The 12198-nt window shown below is 35.7% G+C and overlaps 1 protein-coding gene across 3 annotated transcripts in view; it reads left to right on the top strand.

Moving 5' to 3' along the window:
* The window catches only part of KDM7A (lysine demethylase 7A), a 72705-nt gene that overhangs the window by 51916 nt on the left and 8591 nt on the right, over positions 1–12198 (top strand). For all 3 annotated transcript variants that reach the window (XM_086611180.1, XM_086611181.1, XM_086611179.1), the window contains exons 11-15: positions 2476–2565; positions 3144–3353; positions 4802–4926; positions 5455–5612; positions 10179–10276. In XM_086611180.1, coding sequence (XP_086467306.1) covers positions 2476–2565; positions 3144–3353; positions 4802–4926; positions 5455–5612; positions 10179–10276 — 681 coding nt within the window. The remainder of the gene's footprint in view (positions 1–2475; positions 2566–3143; positions 3354–4801; positions 4927–5454; positions 5613–10178; positions 10277–12198) is intronic.

Here is a 12198-nt window from a genome sequence, read left to right as displayed (position 1 = left end):
GTTATCATGAAGTATGTCTTTTCAAGACACATGTGAATTGATTGAAACTATTTGCTGGAGAATTTCAAACTCGTTTTCAGCAGGGCAGCAGTATCTTCATTTCTGCAGTATTTAAAAACTGCCAAAAATTACAAGACGCTGAAAACAGAGATTGAGTGGTACTAAAATTATTTTAGTTTTCCTGTCTTGATTTGAATTCAGTTTGTGCAAAGCTTTTACCAGTATGTAGATCCTCTGATTACTTTGGTGCAGATCATCAGGTTGGTCGATATACGCAATAAAGATGATAAGTTATCCAGTCGTCTGAGCTCTTGGACTTTAGCTCTGGCTTCCTTCCAGCTTGCATAAGCAACAGGTCTCTGATTCAATTTTTCAGATGTTCAATTCATGTACCAGTAAGATTATTTTGGGCAACTGTTCTGTGTTTTTTTTAAAAAAATATCAATAGATGTTGTGAAAGAAAAAAAACATCAGGGTTTGTTTTTTTTTTGTAAAGAGGGAGAGATGTGGGGTTTATTATTTTTATTTTATCTTTTTTTTGTGTGTGTGTTTTTAAGTGTTGATATACTTCATTGTGATGCCAGTTTCCAAAGATGGGTGGATTCATTTGACTACAAGGACTTTTTTAATCTGTATCTTCATTTAAGACAAGTTTCTTTTTCCTCTGTATGTTTCTAACATCTACAAAACCATCTCTTGAAGCTCTTGAATGAGTCGTAGCTTTTTAAAATTATTTTCTTTACCTGCAGTTTACATCTGACATACTTGGGCCATTTTGTTGCTGCTGTTCTCCCTAGTACAAGAGAATTCCTCAGTCCCAAAAGCTGCTTGTTCCTTTTCTGAGAGGCAATATGCAGAGACAACTTAAAACAAGTTATTTAATAAGGATAATAATGATGATAATTTTTCAGACATGGCGTCTGTAGGTATTTGTATTTCCTGCTGATCCTTCTGTCAGACTGTTAGGTTATAAATCTTTTTTTTTTTTTTAAATTTGTTCACATATTTAAGTTGCTTGGATAGATTTTTTTTTTTCCTTTTTATTTTATTAATAATTACTCTGCCACAGCTTAATTGAGAAACCTTTTATGACAAGTGAGCTTGCCAGTGGAACTTACTTTGCTCAAAGAGTTACTATAAATCATACTTGCAAAATAATGTGCTTCTGATATAAATTACGTTTGCATTAGGAAGGCTTTTCAGTATTTTTAAACCAAAGGAACTTTGAAGTCAATGTTTTGGAGGATTGCATTGGTCACTTCCTCTTGAAGTCTTCATGGACAGTAAGGCTTTTGGGAGAGTGAAGTAGAGTCCTTAAGTAGAAAGGACTGAATGGTCCTAAAATGACCAGTAACTCGCTGGAAAAACTGCACAGTTTAGTGACAGAAGTGCCGTGTTCCCAAGTGTGAATGTGTAAAGGTGATGCATTCAAAGAATGAACAATGGTAAATAATAGCAGCTGATTTAATCTTTCCTGTAGAATTAATGGCACTGAAATGAATGATTATACCATGGGTATACATCCATATTGGGTTTTTGGGGGGAGGAGTCAGGTTCAATGAAATGCACATGCAGTATCAAATTGCTTCGAGCAATAATTTTGCTGCTGAATCTCATTTTTGAAATGTGGGTAGCTGAAAGTGTTTGTGGGATATTTTTCCATTTAAATAGTCAATTAAGGGGATACCAGAATTCATGTCAGTGATTCTGGTCTATATCTGAGTGCTGTTTTGTCTGTTTAATCCTAACTAGAAGTGTTTTGAAGCACATTTAAACTGTACATACAAAATATCAAACATAATTTTTACTAGATCTAACTGTTGAGCATTTGGACTTACTCAGATTGGTGGTGCATTGGAAATCTGCCTCTGGTACTGTTTCAGAGGATTAAAGGGAGCATAAACTGTTAGCACTTCCTAAATTTTTTTATAGGGAATGATTTTTCTTTTTGCTACTCACTTTCTGGAATCTACTAGATTTTAAATAAGCTAAGAAGGTAATTTTAAAAAGTGAAATGTGTGTCTAAGAATCTGCATGTTGGTTACTGATTATTATTCTTGATTTGCTTTTTAGATTAAATTTTTGCTGTAGTGAAATTCCCTTAGTCTTTAGCTGTTTTGAATGTCATGACTCTAATGTGTTTCTGAAGTGTGGATCTGTACTGACCATGCTAAAGGGGAAAGAAAGAAGTTGATTGCTGAGGGGAAAAAAATAATTAAGTGCTTGTCAGTATGGCTTTGTATTACCCCTTCTTTGGATTCTTAGAGACATGGAGGGATATCTGCTGCCTTCTAAAGCTTGGACTGGAACCTTCAGAGTGTGTGTGTGTATCTGTCCTGATAGTTGGCAATCATTGTTACAGAAATGAATCTGTTTTTTTGTTTTTAAACTGTTTCACTGTGTATCTGGTTGTTTTGTGTTACTCTGCTTTTATCTGAAAAAATAAATTGCCTTTTCTTCCTCCTTTACATACAGCTTGTAACAGAACATGCCTTTGAAATTCCGGACAACATTAGGCCTGGGCATCTCATAAAAGAGCTCTCAAAAGTGGTTCGTTCTGTAGAGGTAAGAACAGAGGCAACCCTACATAAGCCTGCAGAAAAAAACCTTTGAATGAAGGAATTCCATAGTAGTTACGCTTCTGATTGACCATATTCACCTTTTGATTTATTTAACATTCATTTAATGATAGAAGATCAAGACAAAAACTGCTGGGAATACTAAGCTATGGCTATTTCAGATAAAGAAAATAAATAGTGATGGTGTTTTACGTTTTTTTTTTTTTAAATATTTTTAATGGTGAAAGTATTTGTGCGTCGGTATTTCTAAAATGTTCTCACTTATAACTACTTACACTAATTGCTGCCTTTATGAATAAAACCTGATGTTTTGGTGGTAATTTTTGGTATTAAGCACTACTATTATGGGAGAGTATAAAAGCCCCAAATGCGAAAGAAATGCAGCAGACCTAAGCTTTGTACATCAAATCTGTAGGAAATATGTAGTACTTCTCTGAAAGGTCTAACAATTTCATTTGTATGATTCACACTTAATTAGATGAGTAAGAAGCAGTATTTAAATATGTGGATTTATTCTGCATATTTATTCTGAGACTATTCTGAAATACGTGTTTTCAATTAAAGGAGGAAAACAGCAAACTAGTTAAAACTCAGGGAATTCTTGGTGTGTGCGCAACTTCACGTTCTTCGCATGAAACAACTTCCCCTCACCACTCTAGACGAAGGGTAAGGAAACTGCGAGACCATGCTACCAAAACTCCTTCTAATCTGGACATCCTGGAACTCCACACCAGGGAAGTACTGAAAAGGCTGGAGATGTCACCGTGGGAGGAGGCAAGTATTAAGAAAAACGAAATGAGTAGATTTCTAATTCTCTGTTGAAAGGGAGAAGCTTTTAGCATGCCTAAGAATACAGGCTACGACTCTTTGTCATATGAGACATGGAGAGATTTGTTTACAGTTTTTCTTTTGCATTTTCCCGATAGGAATTTCTCTCAATATTTTTTTTTTTTTGTGGATGTTCCTTCAACCTTTTGATTCAGAAAGGTACTCTGAATCCACTACTCGCTTCAAGTATAGTTTTTGAATTAGGACTGCTGTAGTTATCAAGTGCCACGTTGAATCAGTTCTCTGAAGAAAAGGGAGCTTGCAAAGCCTTGATTTGGTGAGCCTCTAAGCCAGCCTGCTTTGCTATGTGTTTCTAGATAGCTGTTTCTTACAGTTCAGTTACTGCAACTTGATTAGTTTTGGGTTTTGATCATGTTCCTATTTTCCATAAGACTGTGCCTCCTTGCCAGTAAGCCTAAGGCTGTCTTTGGTCTCCATTGTGGGACTGTGGACTTTGTGGTTGTATTACAAAGGTATCATGGAGTGAATGAGTGAAATGTAGTCTCTTGAAAAATTTTTTTTTCCAGGTTTGATGACCTTATATCAAAAAACAGCAACAGAAATGAGAGGCGGAGTGAGAGAATGGAAATAAGTAGCTTTTTAAGAATAAGAAATGCTGGCAAATTTAGTTGGAACAGGATGAACTGTCATAGTGGAGAAATACTGATTTGAGACTTTACATTGATTTTCCTAGGGCATGAACAAGAGACATTCATTTAGCCCCTAAAGACAGGAATCTGAACTTAAAATTTACCACAAATAAGTTAACCTGTGCAGTTCATTGTTATAAACAAATGTTTAGGAATATTAATCATTGTCATGTAATGTAGAAATATATTGTTCACTGTCAGTATTGACTTGTAAAAATTATTTTACATGTTCCTGGTTTGGTACATAAGTGTATCACTGATTGCTTCAGAGTATATGTCAAATGTAAATTGCTTTGAGCTAAGAAAGTTCTACTTATGGCAGGTTACTTTCCATTATTGATGTTTTATTGTCCTATAAATCAATTCTGGGATACCAATTCCAGGGACTAGGTACCAAATCCAGGAGTTGCCCTATCAGTTCAAAGCCCAGCTTTTGGCTCGCCTGTCTCTATCGGTATTTCTTTGTTTTGAATGCAGTGGTAATTCTCCAAAGGAAACATAAAGGGACTATTTCAGTGAAGTTGTAGTTGTTTCAGATGCTTTAGGAGAGTATAGATGATCCAAGGAAGGAGAAGATGCAGTCTGCTGTTTTTTTACATCCAAACGTGTTTTGTCTGAGCTTTCTTCAGTTGGTTGCCAGGAAGGTAACCATCCTGGTGCTGAGTTTAAGCTTTTGTGGAGTGCAGAAAAAACAATTTAATTTATAGAAATAAATGATAAGGAACATTGCTTTTACTTCTTCAGGATACTGCAAGCTGGAAACTGAACGGGAGATTTAACAAGCCCTTTCAGCCATCTTCTACAGTACCTGAATGGCGAACAAAAGACAATGATCTTCGCCTTCTGCTGTCAAATGGAAGAATAATTAGGTACAGAGGGTTGATTGTGGATCACTTGTTTCTAGTCAATATGGTCGGAGCATGCTAATTATTAATAACATTTCTTTTCTGTTTGTGGAGCTCCAAGTTCCCTTCTACCAGTAAGATGCGAGTTAGGAATATGGAAGGAATGTGTTGTCTGTTGTGTCTGCTGTCCCCTAGTGGAGCCACGGTTACGAAGCAAAGAGGAGGAGGTTCTTGCAATGTTCCTCTGTTACAGCGTTTCATTCAGTTGCTCAGTTGGGTTTGTACTGAAGGGAATGCTTCAAAGTAGAAACGGTTGTTTTGCATCCGTCTATCAGAGTGATTCTCATTACAGATATTCTGGTGTAAAACTTCACATGTTTATAGAAATGACAGTTGTACAGGGAATAACGGGAGTACGTGCAATTGGAAATGAAGAGATGGGCGTAAGAAATGTTAGTGTTGTATCTTGAGAGTATGTTGTAAGTAAGGAAAGGAAAACAATTGCTTAAAGTTTGTAAGAATAACACGATTTTTTTTTTTCTTGTGACACAGAGATGAGAGACGCCCATTTACAGATAGAAGTCTTTACACAGCAGATAGTGAAGATGAAGATGACAGGACAAGGTCGAAAAAGACGACTGTTAAGGTAGAAGACCAGCCCTCAGGATTTGAAGGAGAAGGGAATGCAGATACCCAGAAACCACTGAACAGTAAGCTTGTCTCTAAGTCCTATCAATGGAACATTTTGATGGTCTTGAAGAGAGTCTTAACTTGTGAAGTCTGACTGAAATTTTACCAAAGTATAAAGAGGATAAACTAATAGATCAGAGAAGTAATATTGGAAGTTACAACAAAATATTTGTTAAATATTACCTGTCTACTGAAGAAGTGAAGAGGATAGAGTTGAAAAGTAAAACTCACCTTTTTATGTTAGTATCATCTTGAATACTATGTGGAGCGTTTTTCAGAGTGGAGGTTTAATTAGTGTTCTAGAGGAGTCTTTATTCCTTTTGGTCTGTGTCATAATGTAAAAATACTGATTTTTCTTGACCAAAATCTATTTCAGTGTGAAAAGTTCATCACATCATTCACTGTGGAGAATAAAAGATTATAACATGCAGCTAATTTTCAACCTATCTTATATTTCACTTTTCTGATCCATTTGGTTATTACGTACTTGATCATACAATTTTGTATGTTTTGCTAAGGAATAGATTTATTCCATACAAGTGATCAAACGTAGTGCAGCATGAACAAAATCATATACTTTCAACCTTAGCAGTAACCTGTAAGGATGGGTAAGAATTTAGGTTGTCCGTAAAACACTTTAACTTCACTTATGAGTACTTTAAACCATTTTTCACTAGGAGTTAATCTTTTTTGGTCTTTCTGTAGCCTCAAGCCTTCCTGCCAAGTGTTTGGCAGTGCTGATCGCACAGCGTATTAGTAAAGTATCAATATTGAATGCCTGTTTCCAGTGCCTATTTTTAATAGCACTGTCTGTATGCAGTGACAGATTGGTCCTTGACATAGCTGTTCAGCTCTCTGTTTAATTATGAAAGTCACATCCTTTCACAGTAGCGCTTACAAGGGCTCAGAGAGTATGTATTAGGAAACTGAGGTCAACACTTACAACAAGAATCCTCTAGAGACTTACAGTTCCCTTAGTTTCCTGCACAACAATCCGTAACAACATTTGGGTCCATTGTCAACCTGGATAAAATATTTAATTATTTTCATTGGTAAAGCAATTCGTAATCCTTGTTGACTGTGCTTCAAAAGGTCACAGTGGACAGTGTTAAAAAATTTGCACAGGAAAGAGGTTCCTCTTGGGTACTCACAGACCAACAAAGCAAACTGCTTGTTGCATGACAGCTTAGGCATATATGGTATTTTCCGCTTTCAAAATTAATTGAATAGTGAGAGTCTTCAAAGTTCCCTGTTAAAGATCACCTGCATTTGATTATTTTGCCTTAACTGAAGGCCTACAGGGAGAGAGAGACATGTTCTTCTGGAGGGAATTCCATAAAAGGAACTCCCTGTTTCTGTAACAGCTGCTGCCTTCCGTTGTACTTTCCGGGATTTAGGCCAAGAAGCAATGTCCACAGAGAGATCCGTTTAAACGGGTCAAGCTCTATATAGCTTTGTCTGTCATGCCAAGATCCTGGTTCTAAACGGTGAGTCAGTGTTATCAGGGGGACAAAGATCAAGAGCTGTGCTTAACAGAGCAAGATACTTTGTGTGGAGGAGAGGAAGGTGATTTAAGATATTTTTTTGAATTCATGGTAGCTTAGCCTGATCTTACAGATAACGACTACTTTCATTCACCTGATTCCTGGAGTATTCCTCCTAGTCTCTGGCAGCATGCAGAGCCATAACTTTGTCTGAGGGTAGACTGGTTCATTTTAAAGTAGCAATAGTAATTACCAAGGTAATTCACAAAAACAACAAACCAAAAAAAAAAAAAAAAGCGAAACTGAACTTATATATTTAGACTGAATTTTTTCAAAACTCAGTTACAAATCACATTCATGGGTGAAGAGATGAGGGGTCCTAATAATACAGGATGTGTCATTGTGAAGATCAATTAATGTTATCTGAAACCTGTATGTGAAAGAGAAATGTGAAATCTTTTGCAGGGGAATGTAGAAAGCAGGGGGGTGGGGACAATTGGGAGGGTTTTTTTGTTTTTTTTTTGGTTTTTTTTAATAAAGAGGAGTATAAAGGATGCAACTTCCCTGGCTTTTTGAACATAAGGCAGAAGGAAGACTGGGGAGGTATTCTTCGACTGCTTTGCATGGGGCTTGCAACATAAACAAGCGGTAAAAATGGACAATGGCTTGGCTGCATATAGGAATATTGGTATAGCCACACTGGATCAGACCTGAGGCCCATACAGTGCGTTATGTCATATATGCTTTTGCTTATCCCCAAATAAATCAGGAATGTCTCAGTAGTGTTATGTGGCTTTAGCCATTTGTTCTAGATCGTATTACCAGATAGTAGGCAGGTAACAAATAATTTGTTCCTCTTAGTAGGGTATCATTAGTTAATCTCTATGAGAAGACAAGAGGGCTTCTAAGGTATGAGAGAAGACTGTATTTAGCATTGCTTTTATAAATCTTAGTATTATCTGTATATAGCTCATTATGTACATGTCCAGTTTCTTTTCTGTCTTGCTGAATCAATTGTCACCTTGTAGGAAGACTCACATTTTGTCTTAATAGCTTTGTCATTTTAATAATTAGGGTTTTCCAGTTCCTTAAGACAGGAAGAAGAAAAGTTCCTGAGGAGCCTTCATGAAGTTTGTTTATTTTTAAATTGTGGTCCATTATTTACACATTAATTTTTGCCTAAAATCTAAAGTGCCACATGTGAGCATATTTAGATATCCTTAATTGTTCCTGCCCATTCTTTTAAATTGTCTCTAAGTTTGGAGCAGATTTTTTTTCTTTGAAAAAGGCAGTAGTCCAAAGGAAAAATCATTTGAGCTATATAACGGTATTATTTTCTGTATCATGCGTGCCATTGCTTATCCTAGAATCTTGTTTGCCTTTTTGAAGTGAGCCGAAGGCTTGAGTTACCATCAGAAATCCTTTGGGGTTTTTTGAGCTACAGTGATTCAGAATATTCATTTTATTGTCACATATTGAGCATTACTTTATTTAGCTTAACTTCACATACAGTGTTGTTGCTCATTTACTGTGTTTGAATATTCCTCACAGTTCTTTCTAATACTATCTTAAATTTAATTAGTCTTTAGATTTTGGTCGTAGCTGTTAATTTTATTCACTTTCTGTTAACCTGTCTCATTTATAGCTTTCTTCTGACTCTAAAAATAGTTTCCACTTATGCAGTGTTTAGAAATTAATAATATCCCTTGAAATATATTTCACGCCTGTTTATGAGCTTTGCTACAGTCTACAATAGGAACAAAATCCTGCTAGAATTGCAGTGTATTTAGGGTTAGAGGTACATCTTTTATGCTTGCATAATTAGTGAGTTATGAAGACTTCTGTTTATGTAGCTTCATATAAAACTATGCTGAAAGCAAACCAGCATAGATCAGAAATTAGCTCTGGATTGAAGACAAGTAAAGTTAAAATATTGTTTTTCTTTCACAATAGTTTTATATGAAACTGTATGTACTTGAAAAAGTTATGTTGCTATCTTTATCTACTACCTTCTTGACAAGCGTTCATAAATTTTTGATTCTATTTGGCTTTCCTTCAAAAAACTTTTGCTAGTTAAACTGCATATTGCAGTCTTTCCCAAATTTGTACTTAATCAAGATTTCTGCCAGCAGCCTTGACACAAGTATACAGCCCACTGACCTTGAACCTTGGATTCCGAACACTTGCCAATGTGTTTCCTACTCGTGTTTGTTTGGGACATGTGCTGTCTTTTAAGACTATGTGCTTCTTAGAGCTGCTTCGCTACCTCATGCTTGAGTCTTTTCAGTAAACCATGTGGACTAGGTAGCTGATTTGATTGTCATATGCCGGTGTTTTTAATGTCTATTTTGACACCTCATTCTCTGATAAGTACTTTATCTTACTACTAGCAAAAAGCATGTCTACAGTTGGTATTTCCTCTCCTCCTCTTCTCGGGTCTTTCTGTGATGAAAACCAGTGCAAGTATATTGTGTATCATCACAGTAACATTTTGTTCTTCTCTAATGACTGTGCATTTTAACTCTGATTGGCAGCTCTGTAGAAGCACAAAACAGGCAGAATATGCCAATAAATTGTGATCTAAAAGTAAATTGTAAGTAATGCAATGATTTTTCTACTTTAAATTACTTAATATCCTCTGACTTCTATGTTTAGTATGCCTGTATAACTGCTTTTAAACGAGGAAATTCCAGGTTCAAAGAGTCTAAGACAAAGTAATATTAAAGATTACTTCTAATTAACTTTTTTTGAGAGCCACTTCTCTGACTCTAGCCTATATACAAAAGCAGAAATTGAGTGAGGTGCCATCTGTGGAGTATGTGCTCTATGGGAAAGAAAAAAATATATGCTGCTGCGGCACTTGATTTCTCTTCTTCTGGCTGCATCCAGTGAGCCACTTGAGGAGTCTATTGGTCAACAGTAGGCAACTCACCAGAATTTTAAGCAAACTTGACTTGTGGACCAGATCAGTGTGTGGATGTGCTTTTGTTTACATACTGTTAAAAACTAAATATGTGTTTCTTGTTATTTATTTCCAAAAGAATTGTTAAATATTATATGTAATAAATGTTGTGTCTTACATTTTAATTTTTCTCTCCTCAGAGTTCTTTGAAAGTGTGAAATCAGAACTCAGGAATGGATCTTCAGAGTACTCTGATATTTCTGATTCAGAAGAATCTGAGCCTGATTGCACTACACAGGTACAGCTAGAAGAAGGCACAAAAGTTAACAAAGCAATTAAATATAATTTTGCTTGCTCAATTCTAATTTATCTGGCCAAAGTTTGTGTTAAAAGAGCAATAACAAAGTATTTAAATTTTTTTCAAGTTAGTATCTCAAACTTACTCTTCTGCTTCATTTTTCATTTATTCTAGTATTGAGAAAAATGACAAGATTTGTTACCTTGAGCCAAATTTTATGATCTTTGTCACTAAAGTAGGGCTGTCAAAGGATGAGCCCTGCTCTTGAACATGCGAAGTCTAAGAAAAGTTAAATTCTAATTACTTTGTTCGTTTCTTCCATAACAAGTATAAATTTCATCATTAGAATTACTAATGTCTGCCACAGTTTCATTTTAGAGCATGGTTAAATGGAAACAATCTTATAGCCCTTCAGTTTTTTTCATAAGCTGATGTGACTAAATCCTCCTGAGGTGTTTTAGACTATTTTAAATAAATGGGAATCCTCCGTTTGAGAATCTAGATCGTAGTGATTTCCTTACAACTGAACGAAATATAAATGCACACGCACACGTACACGTATATATATTTGCACAAGTGTCTTTTAATAAAATTTTTAGTATTTGGAAATGTGTATATTTATATACAAATGTTTTTATGATTTTTTTTTTTCCCCTTGTGAAATTGTACTCTGACTTTCTGATTTCAATTTTAATTGGATAGCAGTAAAATGCTAGTAGGGTGGAGTAGTTACCTCAAATTTTTGTTTTGTGTTTCTGGAATGCTAATGCTTTGGTCTTTCTTTCGATCATCAGCCTATTATAAGACTTTACAATAAGTCCTCAAATTCTTGCTTTTTCCATGGGGGTCAAGATCTATTTTTAATATTCATTGTCTTTCATTGTTACCTTATCCAGATGTTGGAATAAGTGATAGGTATCTTCATGATGTGGCGTCTTCTGGTTTCCAAAACTGCATTGTCAGCAACTTTGGCTGAGCAGCTTTCTTTTTTTAAGACAAAATCAATAGTTATTCAGAAGTGATACATTTCTTTTTCACAGGAGAATGTAGCCAGTTTTGGATGACTTTGTCATTGAGTTAAACGTTTTATATTAATGCCATTTACTGTCTTAGTTAATTTTGGATATGTTATTACAGAGGCAAATTTAAACACGCAGCAAAATTATTATATTAGATACTATTAGAAATTAAGAAGCAGAATAGTACAGAAGGAACTATCTCAGTAGCTTCCGTAAATCCTTTTTATGTTTATATATTGCATCGAAGATCTTAACAAAACAAGATAATAGCTTTATTACTAACATTGAGTCATAGTTACAATTTAATTACCCATTTGTGTCAGTTTCCAAGTGTCAAAGATTAACAAGCTGCTCTTGTGAATGAAGTTACTGTATGAAAACCTCCCTTGGTGATACAGTGCACTTCACTTGTTCCAGTTCCATTTTTGGTGATAGGGATAGTGTTGTCAGTCTTGAAAGGTTATGATTCCTCCATGTTCTGATCTTCCATTTTCAACTCAACATCATGTATATTCCTTGGCTTGAAAAAAAATGGTGGTGTTCTCTGTACTTGCTGAAAATATTCTGAATTACCAAGATGGAACATATCTATTGTAGCCCTTGCTTTTGATGTAAAGGCATATTGAGTCACGTGTGGTTGCTCCACCTTTGAGAAGCTCCTGCCCATACAAGCTGTAATCTCAGCACGAGATGAAAAGCCCTTTCATTCATGAAATGAGACTGTGCCACTGTAAGAGAGGCAACAGCTGCTGTGTCTCTATTCCTGACGTGTTCTGGATTTACCTGAGAGCTGCCGTCACTCATAAGAGCGATGCTGCTGCTGCAAGTTATCTTTTGTGAGAGAAGGGACCAGAAACAGTTACTCAGGGCAGGTTGTGTCCCATTATATGTAAAAGTCATCAA

This window comes from Tauraco erythrolophus, chromosome 4, assembly GCF_009769465.1.
Source record: "Tauraco erythrolophus isolate bTauEry1 chromosome 4, bTauEry1.pri, whole genome shotgun sequence".
Classification (NCBI taxonomy): Eukaryota; Metazoa; Chordata; class Aves; order Musophagiformes; family Musophagidae; genus Tauraco; species Tauraco erythrolophus.
This window is presented reverse-complemented; position numbering and strand designations above follow the sequence as displayed.